At 34.5% G+C, this 22,549-nt stretch overlaps 1 protein-coding gene across 3 annotated transcripts; it reads right to left on the bottom strand.

The window, feature by feature from the left end:
* Positions 1 to 3,060: 3,060 nt before the first annotated feature.
* LOC141642821 (putative UDP-N-acetylglucosamine--peptide N-acetylglucosaminyltransferase SEC) lies at positions 3,061 to 14,609 on the bottom strand. Of its 3 annotated transcripts, none has more exons than XM_074451762.1 (28): positions 14,289 to 14,609; positions 13,468 to 13,610; positions 13,284 to 13,382; positions 13,160 to 13,210; positions 12,459 to 12,575; positions 12,294 to 12,350; positions 11,327 to 11,446; positions 10,781 to 10,843; positions 10,613 to 10,691; positions 9,777 to 9,886; positions 9,571 to 9,624; positions 9,396 to 9,463; positions 8,852 to 8,954; positions 8,542 to 8,744; positions 8,346 to 8,442; positions 7,391 to 7,462; positions 7,201 to 7,277; positions 6,728 to 6,844; positions 6,565 to 6,649; positions 5,871 to 6,038; positions 5,643 to 5,753; positions 5,133 to 5,219; positions 4,918 to 5,045; positions 4,741 to 4,823; positions 4,393 to 4,498; positions 4,144 to 4,290; positions 3,582 to 3,702; positions 3,061 to 3,481 (listed from the first exon to the last, which is right to left on the bottom strand). In XM_074451762.1, the coding sequence occupies exons 1-28, from the start codon at positions 14,479 to 14,481 to the stop codon at positions 3,368 to 3,370; spliced, it is 2,973 nt and encodes a 990-aa protein (XP_074307863.1). In that variant the 5' UTR covers positions 14,482 to 14,609; the 3' UTR covers positions 3,061 to 3,367. The 3 variants fall into 3 exon arrangements, with proteins under 3 accessions (XP_074307863.1, XP_074307864.1, XP_074307865.1); XM_074451763.1 differs by having other exon boundaries at positions 13,468 to 13,607; XM_074451764.1 differs by lacking the exon at positions 4,144 to 4,290.
* Positions 14,610 to 22,549: the final 7,940 nt, after the last annotated feature.

Genomic DNA, 22,549 nt, shown 5'->3' with positions numbered 1-22,549 from the left:
GAGGACAAGCCATGTTCAACCAGGGGAGGTTGCAGCAGGAGCTGATAACCAGGTCACTGATCATTTGAAGGGAGGCCAGGGACAACCTAGCTATAGCCTTACTTTTCCAGGGCATGCCCTAGGATTACCAGGCACAGGCCAGGCCACAACAGCCCCGGCAAGACAGATTCAGGCCAACAACAATCATAGTAACAATGATCAGGCAACCTCAGCTGTCAGTCCAAATTCATCAGGTCACAAGTGCACGTTCCAGGCCAACCACCAGCTGCCACCTTGGCCAGCTGAATATTTATTAAACTAAGTTTAAATCAATCCTATGAAGTCAGGCTTGATTCCCAATGCATTTTACAGAAGATCATACTAAAGAGCAAGTTGAAGGAAGGGTAAATTGGTTAAAGCAGAATTGCCATTTTTGGCCAAACAAGGGAAAACTCTCAGCAAAGGACTCTTGGCTGGTTTTAAGCATTCCTCATATAGCACCTTGAGCAACAGATGGTGCCTGAACCAAGGCCATTTAACTTCACACAACCAGCCAAGGAAATGCAGCAATCTATGAGCAACATGTCACTATCATGCCTGCAACACTTTTTGTTTTTTGATCATTTTGCTTTAATTCCTTTTGTATCAGTTGTAATATATTTCCAATGTTCTTGTTTGCTTCCTAAGACTAATCATGGCCCTTAGATGGAGATATCTAGGGTTTTATTGTACTGAAACTTCACAGGAAATGCCTATATAAGGACCCTTCCTCAGCCTGTTTTAGGCAGACTTCATTAATGAAAAAACCTTGAGATTTCTCTCAAAATTTGCAAATTTTATTAACTTTGCTGAGTCTTAGTTGTAAGTCAGACTTAATATCTTCCTGTGCTTGCTTAGAAGGTAATTAAGGATCTGTGGTGTAATTTAGAACAAGGTTTGTGCTTGCTTAATCTGTTCTGAGTTGCATTGTCTGTCTGTCCTGTGTTTGCTCTGTGCATGCTAAAGTAAACTCATTTCAAACTCCCCAAATTATTAAGTTTAACCTCTGTGTTTGCTTGAAGGTGAATTTGATAATTATATCTTGATTCCTAGTCACAAAAGAGTCACACAACCCTGCTGAGAACTTGCCTGAGATCCAAATAATTTCAGTCTGGTTTTCAGTTTATTTAAAATACTTAAGGCCTGTTCTTTTGGACTTAATTTCAGTTATAATAAGTTTAGTTCACTTGATTCACTCCATTGATTTAGTTGATTCGATTCGATTCGATTCGACTCCATTCGATTGATTGATTCGATTAAGTTGATTGAGATCATTCGAGTTCATATTAGTTTATTTCAACATTACTATTATTATTCTTATTGATATCATTATTATTATTATTATTATTTGTAATGTAATATTTATTATTATTATTATATTTATTAATAATTAATTCGTATTGTTTATATTATTATATTTATATTTAATATATTTATTATTATTATTATTATTATCATCATTATTATTATTATTATATTATATTTATTATTTTATTAATATATTCATTATTATTAATATTATTGATAACATATTTAATATTATTATTATATTTAATATTATTATATTAATAAGTTATAATGTTATATTTATTATTTTATTAATATACTCATTATTATTAATCACATATTTATTATTATTATTATTATATTTAATATTATTATATTAATAAGTTATTATATTAGACCTATTATTATTATTATTATATTATTATTTATTTTTTAGCTATTATTATTAATATATTATATTATTATTAATAATGTTATCATTTATATTACTAATATATTATTATTATTACTATATTTATTATTATATTACTATTTTATTTTTTATATATCTTATTAAATTATTATTATTAGATTATATTAATATATTATTCTTATTATTATTATTAATGAATAATATTATAATAATATTTATTATTATTGGCATTGGCATTATTTTTATTATAATATTTATTATTATTATTATTATTATTATTATTATTATTATTATTATTATTATTATTATCTTTTTATTATTATTTTTGTTCAGTTCAGTTCAGTTCAATTCAGCTCCATTCAGTTCAGTTCAGTTTAGACAATTTCAGTCCAAAAGAATAGGGCCTTAGAGTGCTTCTAAAATTCTAAATTTTGGCTCAGTTTTAGTTTGCTATCTTAACTAAATTGTCACCAATTTTCATGATTTATCAAGGTCATTTGCTGTTTTTACAAAAATCCTAAAGTTCCCTGCATTCCCTGAAGTTGTCCTTTGTCTGTTATGAATCCCTGTGGTTTACATTTCACTAAGATAAGGAAATAACTGCCTAAAATTTATTTAACTAGAATAAGAAAAACTGAAATTAGGAAACTAAATTTTAGAGCAACTCCATAATTGACTTGGACAACCTTGTTGGAAAGCGTGTTGACCTTTGTCGTCCCCATTGCTTTCCCATGTTATCATTTTTACTTAAGTTGGCCACACATTTTGAATCCTCCAAAATATTTGGATACGACGGAATTTGATTGATCCCAAGCATATTATCAGTTGAAACGTTGAGTGTCTCCTGAAGGGCAATTTGAGTGTTCACATTCTTTAGTCGCCCACATTCTTCCAAGGGGTCGGTTGTTTTGGATGATGACAAGACTTTCAAGTTTCAACTATTTCAACTTCACCATCTTTAACTTCATTGTCCCGTCACACATGAATTTTGATAAGTTACACCCAAATGAGTTTGAGTTAATTGACGGCATTAGTAAAAATTATTGTTGGTAATATTCACGGTAATTTCAATAAAGTTTGGCTAGTTGCTCACTATCTTCCTCAACAAACAGCTGCATGTTTTCTTCCTCGACACAAAGTTGTTGCTTCCTCCTGCAGCCTTCCTGAACTTCTTGAGCAGCACCCTAAATGACCATTGAAGATGGTCTAATGGAAACAAAAGGGTTAAAAAGCAAACGAGTTAATCACCTGACATCATATACAGTATAAAAGTAACTAGATAATACTTTAGTCAACATGTATGGCACAATTTTCAACACGCTTCTCATCAAGACTTCGTCGAATCGATGAAAGGACACAAGCCACTAAAAACCATTCAAGGCATCGGAATGTCAAAAACAGTTCTCTCCCATCGTAAGCTTCAGCAAACACTAGGATAAAATTTACAACCTACATGTTTGAATGCTATCATACAATCACAAGTGAATTATTCAGCCTTAAGGGCATGCTCGATAGTAGAGAAACACGAAATACTCCCAATATTTCTACAAATTATGAGACTCGAATCATATCAAGCCCTAATAGTTATTTCTATATGATTCAATGCTACTCTTAGAATCTATTTACATTCCCGGCCCGCTTGCTTCTACCCTATTTATCACAAGGGAAGTCCATGTCATTTTCAGTGACTTTGAAGGGCAGAGGATGCTGCCCTGAGCAATATAGATTCCACATTTTCATATACGCCCTCTCGAGGTTCTTAACCTGAAATCCGAATAAATTATACGATGGTTAGATCGAACGATATTTAATAAAGCTCGGAAAACATATGTACAGAATTGCAGGGAATTTGAAGATGATGTACCCATCGGGCGGTGTCAAAAAGAGGGCAAGTCAGACGAACTGCCTTTAATTTATCTGTAAGAGTTTGTAGTTTCAAAGGGTTTAGTGCTAGTGATACTGCCCGCTCTTCATACTCCTTGATACTGCCATACGCAAAAGCAATGTGGTTAATAACATGAGATTACGTACGTAACAATAATAACAATAAATATTATTATCGGTATGGCATTTGTATACACCCTTAGCAATCATCTCAAACAGCAAACATCTCCTCTATTTCATTTAAAAGAGGCATATTTGAGCATTATTATTTACTACTACATTATCACATAAAGATGATCCTATAAGGACTTGTCTGGACAAGAGCCGGCCCAATGTCAAGTTATCTTAAGGCCAAGAAGGCCAACAGGTCTGGCAGTTGGGCCTATGTAAATATTTGAAAATGCATTGTCCATATCCACTATTTTTGCAGGCCGTATGAAGCGACCAAATCCGATCCGCATACCTGGGTTCAAGTAACATATCTAACAAAGTAACAATGGCACATGACAATACATCACACCTAAACGATGTTCGACTATTACCTGTTCACTATCATCTCTTCCCCAAGTCCAGTAGCAAGACAAAGAGAGCCAGCAACCCGAGTCGCCATTTTCTCAAGGGGTAAGGTGATCATAGGTAAACCGGCCCATAGGATATCAGTCCCAGTGGTGTGTCCATTGCACAAAGGCCTAGATATTAATATCCCATATTCATCAAGGAACAAATCAAAATAAATAGCATCAGAAGACAATTCAAAAAGCAGTACAACTAGGGAGTGCGAGATCATTTACGTGTCCAAGAATAAATCTGCCAAGGCACTGCGTCTAATATGTTCGTGTTTTACAGCAACATCTGTAAATACGATTTGATCTGGTCCCACCCCTTGTGCAGCAGCATCTGTGTCACAAGCAGGAAATGTGACAACAGAGAATAGATTGAGATCATCATATATGTATTTGATGGAAACTACTCTCTTGTGAGAGCTGATACAGTATTATTGTACGAGGCCAGCCTAAAAAAAGGCACATGTATTTCTCTGTCATCAAACATTATTTGTCAAATTTATACTCCGTATTTTATTATAATGATGAGAATCCTTTTGACGATGGCTTCCTATTTCCAAAAGGTGAAAGACTTACAAGCACGTAGTCTTGATTCTCCGGCAGCAGGAAATTTCAAGAGCCATAGAGCACTGTTTGGTACACGCTTAAGAATATTGCACCTTAATAAGGAAAAACAAGAAGATAAGGAATGTTATTAGCATAATGTATAAGAGAATTATTGCCTCTAGCTAACAAAGGAACAAAAGAAAATACCAGGTAGTGAAAATTTCAGGATCCATTTTGTATAATTGGTTGAAGCATGCAAACAAAAATTTGTTTTCTGGAAGCCCATAATCTGACCTTTTGGGCCGGCAATTTGGATCCAATAGATCTCTGTTTTTCTGCGAGAATAGATGAAGATTTACCAATTACCATCCAAATTCTTGGACTATATTTTACAGAGTTGAATAGTCCAAAGGTATCGTTACCTGTTTGTAATCATTTACAAAGTAGCAGTGAGGCACATGAACGAGTTTCTCAGAGTAAATATGTGCGGATCGGAAAGGCGATACGAACTGTAATAGAAAAGTGAGCCTTGTCATCATAAATTGGAAGACAAGTCTAAAGTAGAACAACAAGGAGCACTAACGATTTAAACTTTACAAAAAAGGGAAAAAAAAGTAATAACAAGAAATTGCAAAAACACATTTGAGACGGTCTTAAACGTGATACGAACCCATAAACCATAAAATTGAACAATTATTCTTGTATGAGACTCTGCATGAAGTGACAAAACCTGAATACCCATTAATATTTGATTTTCTGATTTAAAAAAGAATTAAGACTGTCTCACGCTAAGAGCCTAAGACGGTTTCGTTGAAGAATTTGTGACAATTAAAAGAATGATACACAAGTATTCAGGTTGGTAAATATCTGAGAATCTCATACAGGACGCAATGACTTCAAACTATAAGACAATTAAAAGAATGATACACAACCTCATCAGTCACCAAATAGTTGATGTATGTAGCACCTGTTGTCCCAGGAAATCCCATGTATGAGACTTGAATAGGTGCCGGTTGCATTGCAAATATCTCATTTCTGGCACCCTTCATTAAAAGAAGTGGTAAAAATTGGATATCTCCGAAGTATTCCTACTTCTACAGTCCCAACGAAATGTAACTACTACCCTGCTTTGAAGAAAATTGCAAATAACGATAACTTACCTTGGTATAGCCATTGAGGTTGACAAGAACCTGTATCTGATTATCATTAACCATCTTCGCAATCTTATTTGATGGCATAGCAGAAACATCCACAAAGTGCTCAGCTTCAGTTTGAGTACGAAGTCTCCACTCGGTTCCGTCATTAGGGCTTAAAGCATAGCAGAACACCTGAGAACAATCTTAGCACAATTACAACAATGAAGCTCCAAAACTTATTCGGGGTAGGCTAACCTGGGTTTGTTATTTGAAGATTGATACGATTAATAAGAGATAAACCAATAAAAAAAAATTAAACTATAAGAGAAATACGAACTCAAAATTTTAAAAATAATACTCCCTCCGTCCCGGTCAATTGTTGTCTTTTGTGTTTGGCACAAAGATCAATGAAAGAGGAGGGGGCCAATTACTAAATGACAAGTGGAACAAATTGTGTGTGAATGAGTAAATTGCTCATCAAGTTCATTCTTAAAATAGAAAGGACAACAATTGACTGAGACACCCTAAAATGGAAAAGGACAACAAATGACCGGGGCAACCGGGACAGAGGGAGTAATATAATAAGATGGTCAAAATGAATATAATGAAGTGTAAATAAAGGCGAAGGACTAAAAACGGGCGACGGGGGAAGGGGAAGGGGGGAATAGAAAGATAGTGCACCGAAATCAAGAAGGGCATAAAAGTATAGTAAACAAACCTCGACATTTCCTCGATTATGCATGCCAAACACAGAGCCCATCAGATGTGAGAGAGGATGGTTGCCAAAGTCACTGCTCACATATCTGAATCGCAAAAGAAAAGAGAAAATGAGGACATTTCCACCTCCAAATTATATGACATTGCCGGATCATTAGACATACCCGATCCTTAGCCGCTGATTATGGGGTCTACTCTTTATTGGAGTTGGTGATGGGTGCTTGAAGGGAGATAATGCATATCGGGATGCAACCACCGAGCAGTGTTGTGCATACTTGCGACTACAAATAGAAGTTCATATAAACCTCAACCAAAAATTTCTTTTTGCAAAGTATTATCTCCATCCAATTTATATTTTCCCCTCGTGACTACAATTATCAACTTTAACCATTACTATTTCCAAATATATGTAAAGGTAAAATCTCAAAGTCGTCATGGATAAGTCGTAAGAACAATTATTTTAATATTATCTTACTCAAAAAGTTGTAACTAATTAAATACGAGTAAACAGTTTTCCTCAAAAAAAAAAAATACGAGTAAACAGTGGTCAAAGTTGATTATCACAGTGAAAAGAGAACATAAATGGGATGAATGAGTAGAAAAAAAAAAGTTTTTGCACCAGTTTCCATTACCGTACCTGATTTCAAGAGCCAGAATAGGATCAAGGGGATAAGCAATCGCGTGGAAAGGCTGTACACTAGGAAGAACAGACATCTGAAAATAGAATTAGTATAAATGCATATTAGGAAATTGTTTCCCTTTTCAATTATGTATAACGCCAATATGTGGAAAATAGTAAGCAACTTCAGGGAGAAAGGCAGTCCAACCTTCACTTGTCGCCTGATTATCCCCTCAACATCCTTAAACATTTTGTCTCTATCTTCCCAGCTGCAAACACACTACATGAAAATTGAAGATTAAAATTAAAAATTTCCAACATCAGCAATAAGGTTACAAAATAACATCCAAGTAAGGTCATGCCTCTTATAATGCATCTGCCACCAAACACCAACGGTTCTCGTTTTTCCATTAATAGTATTGCTTTCATATTTGCACTTGTGAATTGCTACCACTTGCCCAAATGATAAATGTCTAGATAAAAAGACACCCCATAGGTTGTTAGACCCATTTAATGTGTCTACTTGAAATCTTGTTTCCATTAGAGCTAAAAACTCACTATTGTTTGGCTTTGGAATATCATTGAATAAAGCGAAATGACTAAATAAAGGTTGCAATTCTCATGTTGTGAGATTGTCGGCACAATTTACATTATGGGTTAGCCAGAAACCGCCTCTCTATATTTCAATACATGGGCAGGGAAGCATAAGCAATCCGATTACCCCGCTGGCCCACCATAAGGAGCCTTTGAGACACCGGCAGTCTGGCATATGTTATAGCAAATAGTACTGTCTTAGCTTGAAGGCAATCTGGCATATGCTATAGCTCATAGTACTGTCTTAACTTGAATGCAAAAATAATCAAGCGACACATTCTAGTAAAGGTACTTCTTTTGGGAGGAGGTTGTAACTCTTAAGTAACTGAACTAATTCAAAATCATTGTTCCCAGTTAGTCGATGCCAAATTTTAACTTTTTTGCCAGAAAAGTGATTTTGGTAGGGTTTGACAAAAATAACTAGATTTTAGCCCCTGATTAGCAAAACCTAAAACTCTAGGCAGTGCCTCGCAAAATGACCTATTTTGTAGGTAGATTTTGGCCAAAAAAAAATAAAAAATAAAAAGGAACTCTTATTTTTCAACACTTAAAACGCCCTCAAGTAGTACCTGCAAAGTGTGGAGTAGATTGCATGTCGCCTCGGGAAAATCTGGACGTAAAACCAATGCTTGTCTATAGCTTTTGATAGCAGCCTCCACGTGTCCGCTATAGAAATCATTATGTATCAAGAATTACTAGTGAACTTAAGAACAACTGCGAAGAACTTCTGGAAAACAGTACCAAGGAGTATACAAAAATAGTCACCTATCTTTGTAAGCTGAAGCCAGATTCGCATGCGCTTCAGCCATAGTTGGACGTATATTTATGGCATGAATATAGTCCTGAATTGCTTCTGTTACTCTTCCAATTTCCTTGTACGTATTTCCTCTATTTACAAGCCCGTCAACCGCCATTGGGTCAATACGTAGAACTTCGTTATAGCAAGATATAGCATCAGCATGTTTACCCTAATATTTAGGAGAAAAAATAGAGAGAATAGTCAGATGTACGTGAGGGTACAAAAGAAACAGATATAGAGAAGAAAGAATAGTGTTCAAATTTTAAAACTCCCTACCTGCTGTTTATAAATAACGGCTAGGTTGTTGAAAGGAGCAGACAACCCAGATGTCACACTCAAGGTTGCTTTGTAATATGTAGCCGCCACTGCCACCATATTCCTACACCAGAAGGCCTATCAATAAAAGTATACTTTCACTCGATGTTACTCCGACTCGGCTGCAAGCCTGCAAGTGTCTGATGCATGCAATACAGTCGGCTATTTTTGGAAAAAGTTTCATGCTTTGGCGTAAAAAATGAAATGACGTCACATACGGAGCCAAGACGGGATTGTTGGACATGGCTACTTGTGAAAATATTTCATCCTTTTGGCCTAAAATGAAGAGAGACAAGTATCGTGATGCGATTTTGGAAAGTTAGTGTGCCTGACACATCTATTTTGTGATAAAAAAAAATCATGTTAATGAAGTGTCGTATAGGAATGACAGAGATACTCAGCCAAAGTGAAGTGGCAAATTAATCATAGACTTGGATATGAATGCAAATAATGAAAACAGTCATCACTTAAACAAATAAATAAAAAAGAAACCAGTGGATTATACCATTCCATATAGATATTTCCAAGGTTTGTTAAGGCTTGAGGATGATGTGGTTGTAATGACAGGCATTGCTTCATGGAGAAATATTACAGAAAATGGAGTTAGAGTAGAGAGAAACAAGAGGATCTATCAGGGGAAAAAAACGCATTTTATTATAAAGTAAATCACGAGAACTTACATTATAACATTGAATTGCCTCGTCAACTCTTCCTGCATCCTTAAGCGCGTTACCCTTGGCAAAAAAAAAATAACATAACAGCTTAGGTCTTTTACCTTAGCAATGCCTGACTGTTAAAACAAGGTGGCAATACATGAAATGATTTTTCAGTAAGCTGCAATTGTAGCCTAATGGAAATGCAACATCATTATGTTTCCAAAACTAACCAAATTATTGTAAGCCTCCAAGAAACCATTATCACAGTTAATAGCCTCTTTATAATGAAGAATTGCAAGATCCAACTGCCCTTGCTCATAATAAGTACTAGCCAAATTACCTGGAATGTAAACCACGGCCACATCATGAAATAGACAAGGAGAAGCCAAAAAAAAAAGAAAAAAAGAAAAGAAAGGAAGGGCTCGTATTTATAGGAAAGAACTCAGAAACTGAATTCATAAAGCTGCCACAATTAAATCCTATTCCAGAAGGAACTCAAAATGTAAGAAGTAAACAGCCTCAAAATATTGAAGTTGTGTCTCTATTTTAGTTGGAAAATTTCACAAATATGCATTACTTGCGGTCTACCCAGAACTCAATCCCTCCTCTCGCTCCAGGGCGCTAAAGCCCTAATCATTTCATTTTTACTCACTCTTTCATTATGATTCACTGCATTTTCCTTTTTCTGATGTTGAAATCAATTGACTACAATTTGACTTCGAGTAAGAAATAACTCGCAATACACACCCATTTGGAGTAGGCCCCATACATTCTATATTAATTAATTTTTCATCTCCTGAAACTTTGGTCCAAACACTCAAAAGGTAGATGTACAGCATTCAAGTTAATGGAAAGGGTGACGAAGAAATTTTGAACTCCTTTTGACATCAGTTCTTGAATTTTTATTCTCTCTTAATATCAACGAAAACGTCATACACAGTCCTACAGATAGAAATTTAAAAGTTTCAAACATCTGAAATCCTATAATGTTTCAAGTCACAGTACATCCATTGCTTTGGTATGTAAGACGTAAAATGAAATATAACCAAGTATAGCAGAAGCTCACCAAATGCCATCGCATAGTTTGGCCGTGTCTGAAGGGAATGCTGGTAACACATAATGGCTTCTTGACTCATTCCCAAAGCCTGGAAATGGTTCACAAAAGTCTGGTTGTCTTCCACGTACCACAATCAGATAATCTGTCGAATCTCAGAAGTGAAGCCAGAAAACTAACCTTATAAACGTTACCCAAGTTTAAATATGCATCAGGAAATGCTGGTTTAAGTTTCACCGCTTCCTGAAAACAGCCAGCCACAGTCCTCAAAAGTATAAAAAGTGTGATATTAATCACTTCTTCACTTGTAAGAATCTTGGCAAAGTATAATATTACTTTTTAATCAAAAAGAGTCATAATAACAGTTTAGTTTCTTATACAGTTCAAAAAGGGTTTTCAATGTTAAGTATATATTTTAGTCTAAAGACAACTTTCAGAATTCGAGTTAAAATATAATGTGCTCTGTTTAGATCACCTAATCCCATATGAAGGCCAAGAAGATTTGACCATGCAACAGAAAAAGTTTATTTGTATCCGTAAAGCCTCAAGGGACAAGCTACAGTTTAAAAGCTTTTGAATGTGAGAATATTTTTCCAGTCAAAATTTTCGAAAATCTGAGTGCCGCTATATTGGAGATTTACTGGCACAAAGCCAAAGTCATTCTTCAATTTACACGTGACGAGAACAACTAAGGAAGCAGATAATGAAAGGGCAAACATGACATACCTTGTAAAACTGAAGTGCTCTGTTTAGGTCACCTGACTCCATATGAAGGCCAGCAAGGTTTGACCATGCAATAGCAAAAGTTGGCTGTATTCGTAAAGCCTCGAGATAGCAACTATAAGCCTGCACAACAATAGATTCCAGAATATGGAGTCTTGGTGATGGAAGTAACAACAAGACCAACCATCATTTGAGCCTGGCCTGTAGCTAAGAATTCACATCTGTACTGAACTGTGCAACAAGACAGTTATGGACACGTGTAACTCACATCAGTAACCCAACTGGTGATAGAAGAAGGAGAAAGAGGGAGAAAAAGAAATGAACATTTCAAAACAAAATTCAATACAAACAAAAAGAAAAAGACTTTCGGTGAATTGGTGATGCTAAAACTAGTAAGTTTATCCCAATTCGGAGCACAATATGCACTAATACCCGTAATAGGATGACTGGGGATAAGGAAATAGTATGATAAAATTATTAGAAGAAAAGATATGCCCCTCATGCGCCTTAGGTGTGCCTTATGTACGAAGTTCACCTACAGCCCTGGAGGATTTTAGCTAAAGCTTTGCGGCTAGGTGCTATTTTTTAAACTTAGTTTATGGAGACAGAGGAAAGAGGATATTCAGTTCTGATTTAGGTATTGTGATACATGGACTTCACTGAAAACAATTTTCAAATCATTTCCCATAATTTCCACCAAGTGAGTACAAGAACGGAAGGATAAAAAACCTCAAGAGAAGCTCTGACGGAGTTAAATGCAGCTCAAGTAAGAAACAGTAAGTACAACAGCACATCTAATCTTATTTGTGAATTACAGTAGTGACCCAAATCGTGCGACACTATCAAGTACTCAGAGAATGTTAATCGGATACTTATTCGACAGCTGAGGATCACAACAACAAAAAATTATTGTTCTGCATCAGCTAATGAATAAAATATTTCAGTCCAGAAATCATAGTGAAGAACTTACTTCCTGTACCAAGCCTTGTGCTTTCATCAGATTCCCAAGGTTGCTATGTGCATCGACCTGATCACGTGACAACAGAACACAACTGAGATGTGCTGTACAAGTTTAAAACTACATAACAAAACTGACTTAGAGATAAGGTGATCAGATACAAGATATGTAACTAACCAGCAGAGGATTTAATGCAAGTGCCTGGCGGCAACATTGGGCTGCCTCAGTCAATCTTCCTTTACGCATGTAAGCACTAGCTAAATTTGACCAGGCATCCGAAAAATTTGGCCTGAGCTGTAAGTGATTAAACAAGAAAAAAAAACGATTTCAAATACCATCACGTTTAAGACTGTAGGTTAACCGATACATTAACTGTTACCAAAACAAGTAATGAAAATATTATTTGTGAACGCTTGTACTCATGTAAGGTGGTTTTACAATAGTATTTGTCTAAACCACATGTTAATTACAAAATACACTTTTAACAAGTTTTAGTAACTTCCATAACTTATATTATGGCCATAGATGTCTTAGTCTGACCGTTACATGAAACGGTTTTACACATGACATCCTGAACTTGGAAAAGTAAGATTAATACAGAGTATCAAACACGATGCCATCATATTGAATATCACGAAAAGGTCCCAGTTTAAAAAGAAACCATCAAAGACTTCAACTAGAAACAACGTAAAGGTCAACACACAAAATCCAACTGTGTCATTTAAGTGTTTTTTTAAGAGGTGCTGACTTGTTTTGAGCCCAAGTCGTGAGCATTCAGTGACTTTACAGCTAGCTTAGCTGACATTTGCCTGTCATTCAGTGTTCAAGCCATTACACGTCACAGCGAGTTTATCAAAGGCTGATATAAGAAAGAATACCTCAATAGCAATCATGTAATATCGAATTGCAAGGTCAACATTTCCTTTCTCCTGTGAAAGCAGGCATATTAGCAACCACTTAACGTCGCTAAAACCATAAACATGTGTGCCACGGCAAAATTACCTTCCATGCATTTGCCATGTTGCCAAAACACTCTGCAAATTGAGGTTCAATTTGTATGGCTTCTTCATTCCTCGCTATACACATATCAAAATCCTGCAACTGCAAAGGTACAACATAAAAGTTAAGGAAGCAAAGCCAACAAAAATAAAGGAACGGACGAAAGCAGAAAGAGCAGAAATGCAACCTGGTAGTATATTGCACCGAGAAGAAGAAGATTGTCAGTACGTAGAGGATTTCTCTCATAAACAGTATTACTATGCTCCAAAGCCTGTTTATAATTGCCACCTTTGTACATCTTGTGAGCAAGGTCCAACAACACATCTTCTTCTATGATTTCACGATAAGGGTCGGTATATGTCAGCCAACACACAAATTTGGTTGGGTGTAAAGAGAGGCACAATAACATTAATTTATTTTAGCAGGCTTGAATAGAGGTCATCAGTCATCAGTACTGAATGACAATACCAATACCAATACCAACTAACTGAACTAAGCTAGCTAGTTGACTATAGCGCAGCCAACCCAAAAGTGTAGAAGGATAAAACATAGAAAAATATGGAATGTTTTCATGAGTACTAGTTTAACTTTAATAAGCAGCTATGAAATCCCATAATTAATCCTCTCTGAGGCCTCGCATGTGATTGATTGAGCATGTTGATATTTTAGTGTGCAAATGGACACTAAAATATATTTGCTCCTACGAATCGTATATTGTGTAGCATGATTCCATGCCACTCACATAATAATTCTAGTAAGAAAAACACCTCCCACCCGAATCCCAAAGCGATAACCACATAATTAACCCAGTAATTTAGTGATGACACAGTTTGAAACTTTCAGTCAATTTAAAGTGTAACAAGACTATTAAGTGCACCAAAAAAAGTGTCATTATCAGGTTACCTAAAATTCTAAAAAATACCAAGTTTCACAGTTTGAATCAGTAAACATATAATATAAACTGCATTAAAAATTAAAAATAAACATAAAAGAGTAGAGAATTCAAACCTTGTCGAGATTCAGCACCCTTAAAAGGGTGCAAATTATTATTATTATTATTATTATTATTATTATTATTATTATTATTATTATTATTATTATTGGAAGATGAAGCATCAACCCTAAGATCAAAACATGAAGAATTTGATACTTGATGATGATGATGATGATGTCTAGATGCACTTTGCAAGGAAATCATCATTTTATTCCTCTTCTTACAAAACCCTAACAGCAGAAAATCACACTTGATCTCACATTAATTAAATCACTCTATGATCAAAAACAAAACAAAACAAAAACAAAAAGAGAGGGAAAACCCAGAATTCCTGAGATCATATACTATCATAAATAAATAATATACATAATAAAAATATAAAAAGAAGACAAGTTGTTTTTTTTTTTTTTTTTGGCAATAATGAAGACAAGTTGTTTTAAGGAAACAAGAAGAGTGTGGGAAAATGTTGTCAAAGTAGAAGAAGAAACAAGGACATGTGTCTAATAAGAGAAGAGTATATACTCCCTCCATTCAACTCCACTTTACATGTATTCCATTTTCGTGCATTCAACTCCACTTTACAGGTTTCCTTATTTGGCTAAAAAAATGACAATTCTATCCTTATTGAAAATCTTTATTTACAAAAAATGTCACCCAAACCCCACACTAACCCACCATAAAACCCCACCTTTATGTTTTTTTAATATTTTTAACCTCTTCTTTCTCTTTCCCCATGTACTTTTAATACTTTTTTAATCCGCTACTTAATATCCGTGTAAAAACCAAAGTTGCAAAGTGGAGTTGAATGGAGGGAGTATATAATAATAAAGGAGTAAACTTTTTTTTACTCCCTCCCAACCAATTCAAAGGTAACATTGACTTTTTCACACCTGCCGAGACACGTTTTGCAATGTGAATATCTTTAGTTACACATTATTAAAAATTATAAAAAATTGATATTCTTATAGCATTCATGACGATAAATCTAACAAGATCTCACATGACTATATTTTGTCTTATAGATTAACAATAATATCGAAGATTCCCTACGACCATGAATAGTATCATTTTGGTCAATGTTACCTTTGGATTGGTATGGAGGGAGTATTATTAATTATGTAAGGATTAAATCTGGGCTGTTCAAGTGTAAGGTGCAGATAGTTTTGCCGTTAGAAGGAAGTTAGGCCAAAGCCTCTTTTGTCTTATCACAAAATTTCATTAAAGACGGGCGATATCCGTCACAAGCTTGTGACGGATACCATTTTCTCTCACAAAATACTCATTGAGAGGTGAGTGGGAAGCATATGGGGGGTGCCCCACCTTGTCCCATCTCTCTTTTTGTGAGAGGTCACAAGCTTGTGACGGGATTAGCCCATCACAAGCAAGACACTTTGTTGTCTTATAGCCCCTTCGTCAGCTATATCCAATGTTGTCAGGATCGGAATTCTACTTTGGATTGATGGGGAGGGTAGGATCGAATCGGTAGAATCGGATAGTAGAATCGCAAGATTCTACAAACTCACTAAATATAATTTTTTATTTGGTAAAAACATATAATTGAAAATTAAAACACTTATTTATTAATATTTTTTTATAAAATATTGGTAAATAATTATTTTAGTGTCATGTTTCTACAACTTACACGAAATTTGAGTTTACGGTATCATTATACAAAAATATATATTAATTTTTTTAATTATGGAATCGGATCGATAGGATCGTAAAATCGTAGGATCGCATTATGATCTCATCTGTAGAAATTTTCAAATTAACAGGATTGTAAGCTTCTACAACTGTGATGGAATCGTAGGATCCAGGATCGGTTAAGAATTTTTGGATCGTAATATCGTTAGATCAAATCGCGATTCTGACAACAATGGCTATATCATCACCAATTCATGTGATTTTGTCTTGTGTCCATTCTTGTTTTTCGTTTGCTAGCTACTCATCTTGCGCAAGAAAAAAAAAAAAAAAAAAAAAAAAAAAAAAAAATTATCTGGGGTAAAGATTTTTTGTCGTATTTAGGCTCTGTTGGGTAAGACCTCCAGATAGCTTATTTGACCAAAATTTTAACTACCTAATTTTTTTGCAAGTGTTTGATAAGTAGTTTATTTACCTCAGGTAGCATTTGAGAAATAAGGTACCTAAAATGATATATTTTCCATCTTTTACCCCTTTAATTTATAATGTTAAATAATTATCATATCCTCTTACATCATTTTACCAAAATCAACTATCTTTTCAGCTAGTTTGTCAAACACATTTTTATATAATCAGTTACCTTCTCAGTTCTTAATTTTCAGCTACCTTATCAGTTACCTTTTCAGTTTTCAGTTAGCTTTTCAGTTTTCAGCTATCTTTTCAAGTTTCAGCTACCTTTTCAGTTAATTTTACCAAACAGAGCCTTATTATTGTAATACCCGTCATTTTTTAGATATTATTTATTATCATTTTATAAATGAGAATTAGTTACAAGAGTCATAAATGTTAATGAATCGATTAATTAATAATTAATATATGGAGTTAGACAATTTATTATAGGGTTATTTAATGATAATACTCTAAGCTATTGCGGTGCTTCTTAAAATACTCTGAACTTTATTTTAACTATCAATATACCTCACTTTCACTTCTATTCCCTTTTACTAAAATAGGTGGATGGGCTACATAAGATAATTAATATTAGATTCAATATTCACTAGTTAAATACCCTTACTCTACAACTTTTAAAACGCAATTCAAGAGGCAAGAGTCTTGTTCTATTTTCCTAGTTCATATAAGTTTACTTCATTGATATTTCAAAGTTTTAAATTAATTCTTATAAGCATGTTTTAAGTTTTAGTTCATCACATAATCATGTCTAGATTAAATATAATCATCAATAGTTAGATTTGTGACGATTTGATTAAAGAATAAAGTTACAACAATTCTGTAAATCTCTAAGTTGTCATAAACGAATTATCAGACCATCTTAGAGTTGTTATCTTCGAAAACTTAAAGGATAGACTTAGGTTATTTTCAAGTCTAGTTGATGCCTGTAAAATTTCGTAGTTAGATTCTTAGTAGTTTGTCGGGAATAAATTATTTGTGAACACGTCGACTGAAAGTCCGCGAATGCACTAGTAGTCCAAAGTTTGTGTCGTAAACCTAATTTATAAATTGAAATAGTGCTTGGTCTTTTTCATACATTAAATTTAGAGAGACTAGATGGTGTTAGGCTTTGGTTTCACTCGAGAAAAATTTGTTAAACTTGTTTTAGAGACCGATACTTTTTATGCGACATAAATCGTTAGTTTTTCGTAATCTGTCTGTTAAACCCTAAAAATTTCATAATTTGATAATGGAAGTCCAAATAGCAATTGTAGATAAGAGTTTTAGGGTTCCGACCTGTTGAGCCAAGATAAATCCTACCCTGATCAGACTACTGCAGTCTGACAAGACAAGGCTAGGGTATCCAGGCCAGCATAACAAGCAATTTTCAGGCATCGACCGTGATAGGGAAAGAAGGGTAGGCCTATCATGATAGTCATATATGATTAATTTATACCATTTTTTCTCTTTATTCTCATGCATTTTGACTAAGTTTGAGATGATTTTGCGTGTCTTGCCTTGCATTTTGTATCCCGGTTCCCTGGTCTATGTGGTCATGTCCAACTTGCAGGATTTGGGGCGGAAATAGATGTTGGAGTATGTGTCCTCAACAATAGTGTGATCACATTTTTAAATCTCATGATAAGAATACATAAATGATGATACATTATATAGTCAACTGATCAACATTTATCGGTAACGATTGGCTGACTAGAGTTTGACGTTACTGTCATTTGACGGTGGTGATCAGTTGATCCCTTGAGGTCACACCTATAGGATGGAACCCAAATATTTCTGATCAAATGTATTTGATACGGGTTGATCAGTCCCTTTTAATTTACATATATATGTGTGTGTGTGTGTGTGTGTGTGTGTGTGTGTGTGTGTGTGTGTGTGTGTGTGTGTGTGTGTGTGTGTGTGTGTGTGTGTGTGTGTGTGTGTGTGTGTGTGTGTGTGTGTGTGTGTATTTAGTTGTGTGAGTTTGTTGAGGTCGAGTTTAGAACTCGAGTCAACGCAAGTTTATTATTCAATTATGAGATGATTGACTGATGAAATTTTATATCTTATTGTAATGTGATTAAATAAGATTTAATTTAATAATTAAGCGTTAATTTATTAAATTTTATAAGACTCGTTATATTTTAATATAATGACATTTTTATCACTTAAGAGTTAAGTGTATATTAATTATTAGTTTATATTATATAATTGTTATATGATCAAACTAATATTTATTTATGTAAGATAAATAAATATATGATTCTTATGTTTGAGTGACAAACATTACAAAATTAAAACAGTCCATTTTACACCATGATGGCCGAAAACAATATGTTGTGGTACAACATTTTATTTTTTCTTTTCTTTAATCAACCCCATGCATATAATCATTTCACCTACATGCATGCTTATGACAAAGGTTGCCCTAGCATACTCATTACCTACAAAAGCATGTATTAAAATAAGAAAAAGAAATTGCCCACTAATGGGACTATTATAAGGAGCAATTGGTTGCTCATTTTTCTAGTGTTATTTTTTTGCATGCTTCTCTCTAAATTCTCACACAACCAAATACTTATTATTATTATTACTTTACTAGAGTAGTGAAAAAGATAATATTAAGGGATTAAATAATTCTTAACAATATCTAGTTAATATTATTAAGAATCATTTGGGTAAAATCTTGGGTGCAATTGATGGAGAGTTTCTACCTTGAAACTTTGGAGGATCATCCTATTATTCATAGCTCAAGAACAAGGTTGGAAGGAGTCCATCCTTGTGCCCATATTTCCGTTTCATTCATATGTAAGGAAAAATCGTTTTCTCCTTTTTACTCTTATTATATGTTTGCATGTAACTAGATTCACAACATCGAAATTAATAAGTAACTTAGATCTATATTAGATGAGTCTAATAAGAGGTTTAATGAACCTAAAAATTGGTATCAAGAGCTTTGGTTGTTGCATGCAAATCATTTTATGTTTTTTACGAGTTATTAGATAACTAAAATAAAAACCGAAAAATTTGTGTAAGTATGATAAATGCACGAAATTTTTGATGCATGTTTACATTCTGGTCCTAAAATGTTTTAGGTCATTTTAGATGGTGTATGGAAGTTTATTGCTCATTTTTATGATTTTTAGTATAATAATTACATTTTAGTGAGTAAAATGATGGTTTATTGACTAAAAATAGTTAAACATCGAATCTGACTATAAAATTTTAATATGATCTCACATGCATATTTTACTTATTGTATATAAAATTTGAGATTAATTCGATTAATTTTGCATGATTTATGATTTTAATGGATAAAATGAAATAAATCGAGATTATATAAGCTAAAAATAGCTAAAACGAATTCCATGGCAGGAGAAAATTATTTTAGGTTGGATTTATGTCTTGCATGTCAGATGTAAGATTAGAAAATTTATTAGATTAATTTTCGTATGCTTTAGGCATTTTATTTGATAACACCGATAAATCGCAACTATTTTTCTCTAAATTAATTCGAAATTTTTTAACCCATTTTTTGACATTATGAGGGTCATGGTAATATTCTAGAATGTTCAAAATTTAAATTTCAAATTTTTAGATTATTGTAATGAAATTTGGAATTATTTCATAATTGTTATAATAAGGGGGGTTAAATATGAGCAATAATATAAAATCAAGTTAGATTATTGTCAAATTTTAGTGGAGACTAATTTTTGAGTCCTAAAACAGTTGGGACAATTAACTTGGCCTTAAATTTGATTTAAGTATTAATTAATGATTTTAATAAGTTAAAGATCACGCATTTCCATAAAAACCGAGCTATATATGATATAATCTAGTAAGACGATTTGGCACATTTATTTTGCATGTTTGAAAACATATATTTTGTTGCATAATTTTAGGGATGAATGACATTTAAATTTATGTAATTTTGAATAATGTAATTTGTCTTAGTATGACCTTAGTTTTAATTGGTATTACCCGTAATGAAAGGGAATATCAATTTGGTTGTAATTTTAATGTGATTTCGCATCACCGTTTTGTAATTTAATAGCTTTATTTTTGTTATAAATGTATAATAGGAATAGCTATGTATTTTATTATTATTTTGTAATTCCGGAGTTTCCTAAAGACGGAGCCATTTGGAAAGGAGTTCCAATCAAGACGGTGTTTCCTTGGGAGGCGTGTCACATGAAGTTTAAGGGACCAAATGAGTTGGTTTCCGAATATGTAATAGATTATTAGATTTTATATTTTTAGGAAGGCCATACTAGGAAATTGTTTTTCTTTACATTTTCTTTCTTTATATGTTTGCATGCATGCCAAATCACCATAACATCACATGCATATCTTTTTATATCGAATCATCGACTTTGTCAATTATAATTATCGATAGATCACTAATTTAGTTCACTTAAAAGAGATAGATAATAAATTGACAAGACCTTCACATTTTATAAAAAATGAGACTTAGCCTTACCAAATAGTAGGAACTCATGAATCCCAATTTCATTAGGGGTATAATACGGTATTGAAATATTATGCCGGGGTGCTTTCTTTTAAAGTTGGGTAAGTGGGGTAATAAGATGTTATTATACTTCGAAAATTGGTTGATCTCAACGAAAGTATTAGAGGGACCGTTGTCTCAATAGCTTCGGGTTAAAGATGAACTTAGTGTAAATTCATCGACCAAGAGTTCTAAGTGTAGAATCGGTTAAATGAGTTAACCCACCAAATTGTATTAGTAAAGGTTGTAGAGGGACCGTTATCCCACAATTGAGCTAGTATGAATTTGGGTCTTGGAATCGTTTATATAATTGGGTGGAGATCATTATATAAATGCTAAAACTTGTCTAAAATATTAACAAGTCTAATTTACGATAAATGTTAATTTTCCCTTCATCTCATATTTTGTAGTCAATTGAAATATCACAATGGCATCCACTAGCTCGTCCGCACTACCTATCACTACCGTTTCATGGCTTCGAACCTTTATGGATCGTTGCAAACTCGAAAAGAATGGTTCAAATTTCACCGATTGGGATGCGCAACTTCGCTTAGCCGCGGAAGGTGATGACAAGGACCATACCAGTGTATGAAGGTGTCACCATCTCGGTTTCCCGAGGTAGTAGATCAAATAGACAATAATAGAACATTGCTAATACATTAATGTGGCCTATACAACGTAACTTAGTACAAACACTTATACAAAAGATGAATACTACTATAACTCATGATACAACACTTCTAAACTGGTAGCGTGATAACTCGATCCCTCCCATCCTAGCAGGCACAGGGCAATAACCAACTGTACCTGCTAAGCCAACTGCTCACCATCCCCGTATGGATCACCACAGTTTTGAAAACATAACACGGGGTCAGTTACTGAGCAATTAAAATAAGACAAGTACGATAAATAACCAGCTGATCATCCACCACCCCGGTCTCCCGATCTCACACAGTAACCTACTACACACCAAGGTGTGTAGCCCTGCCAGATTACCCATCGCAACAGGTAATCCTCGCCGCCAGTGGGTGACCGCAGCCCATCCCCACCAAGTCCAGCTCCTCAATGAGCGACTAACAATCCCTGTCCCTTAATGTGCACATACCCTCCCGTGACGGGTTCCACGGAGGGCGAACTAGGGTGTGAAGCCACTCCCGCAAGTGACTCCACCACAAACACACACACCATAGCAACACAGCTGTCACCACACCACAACCACATCACCACCGTCGCCACGACACTCATACTCCGATGATCAGTAGATAACAATAATTACAAACAAACACAATCTTAAATCAATTAACAGTAACCGAGTAGGGAAACCCTACCTCATCGCAATTCGTGAAAGACATCCATATACAGCCAAGCAAGACTCCAACATGCATCCTACAATGATAGCCAACCCCTATTATACAACTATCCTCAAATCTACCAAAGGAGACATAAGACAGAAACTTACCTAATGACGCGCATCGACGACGACATGGACGACAACCACGCACGCAACCTTCATAGGCGAATCCCGTCTTCCCCTTGGTGGAGGTGTAGGCTATATACATGAGTGTATAAGGAGATAGGGTGATAGGAGAGAGAGGTAGGCTAGGGTTAGAGAAAGAGGAACTGTCGAGGAAATGAGGAAAATGAAATGAATCTCGCGAACTTGCGTTTTATATTAACACG

This window comes from Silene latifolia, chromosome 2 (assembly GCF_048544455.1).
Source record: "Silene latifolia isolate original U9 population chromosome 2, ASM4854445v1, whole genome shotgun sequence".
NCBI lineage: Eukaryota > Viridiplantae > Streptophyta > Magnoliopsida > Caryophyllales > Caryophyllaceae > Silene > Silene latifolia.
Note: the sequence above shows the minus strand (reverse complement) of the source record. Positions and strands in the feature narration are given on the sequence as shown.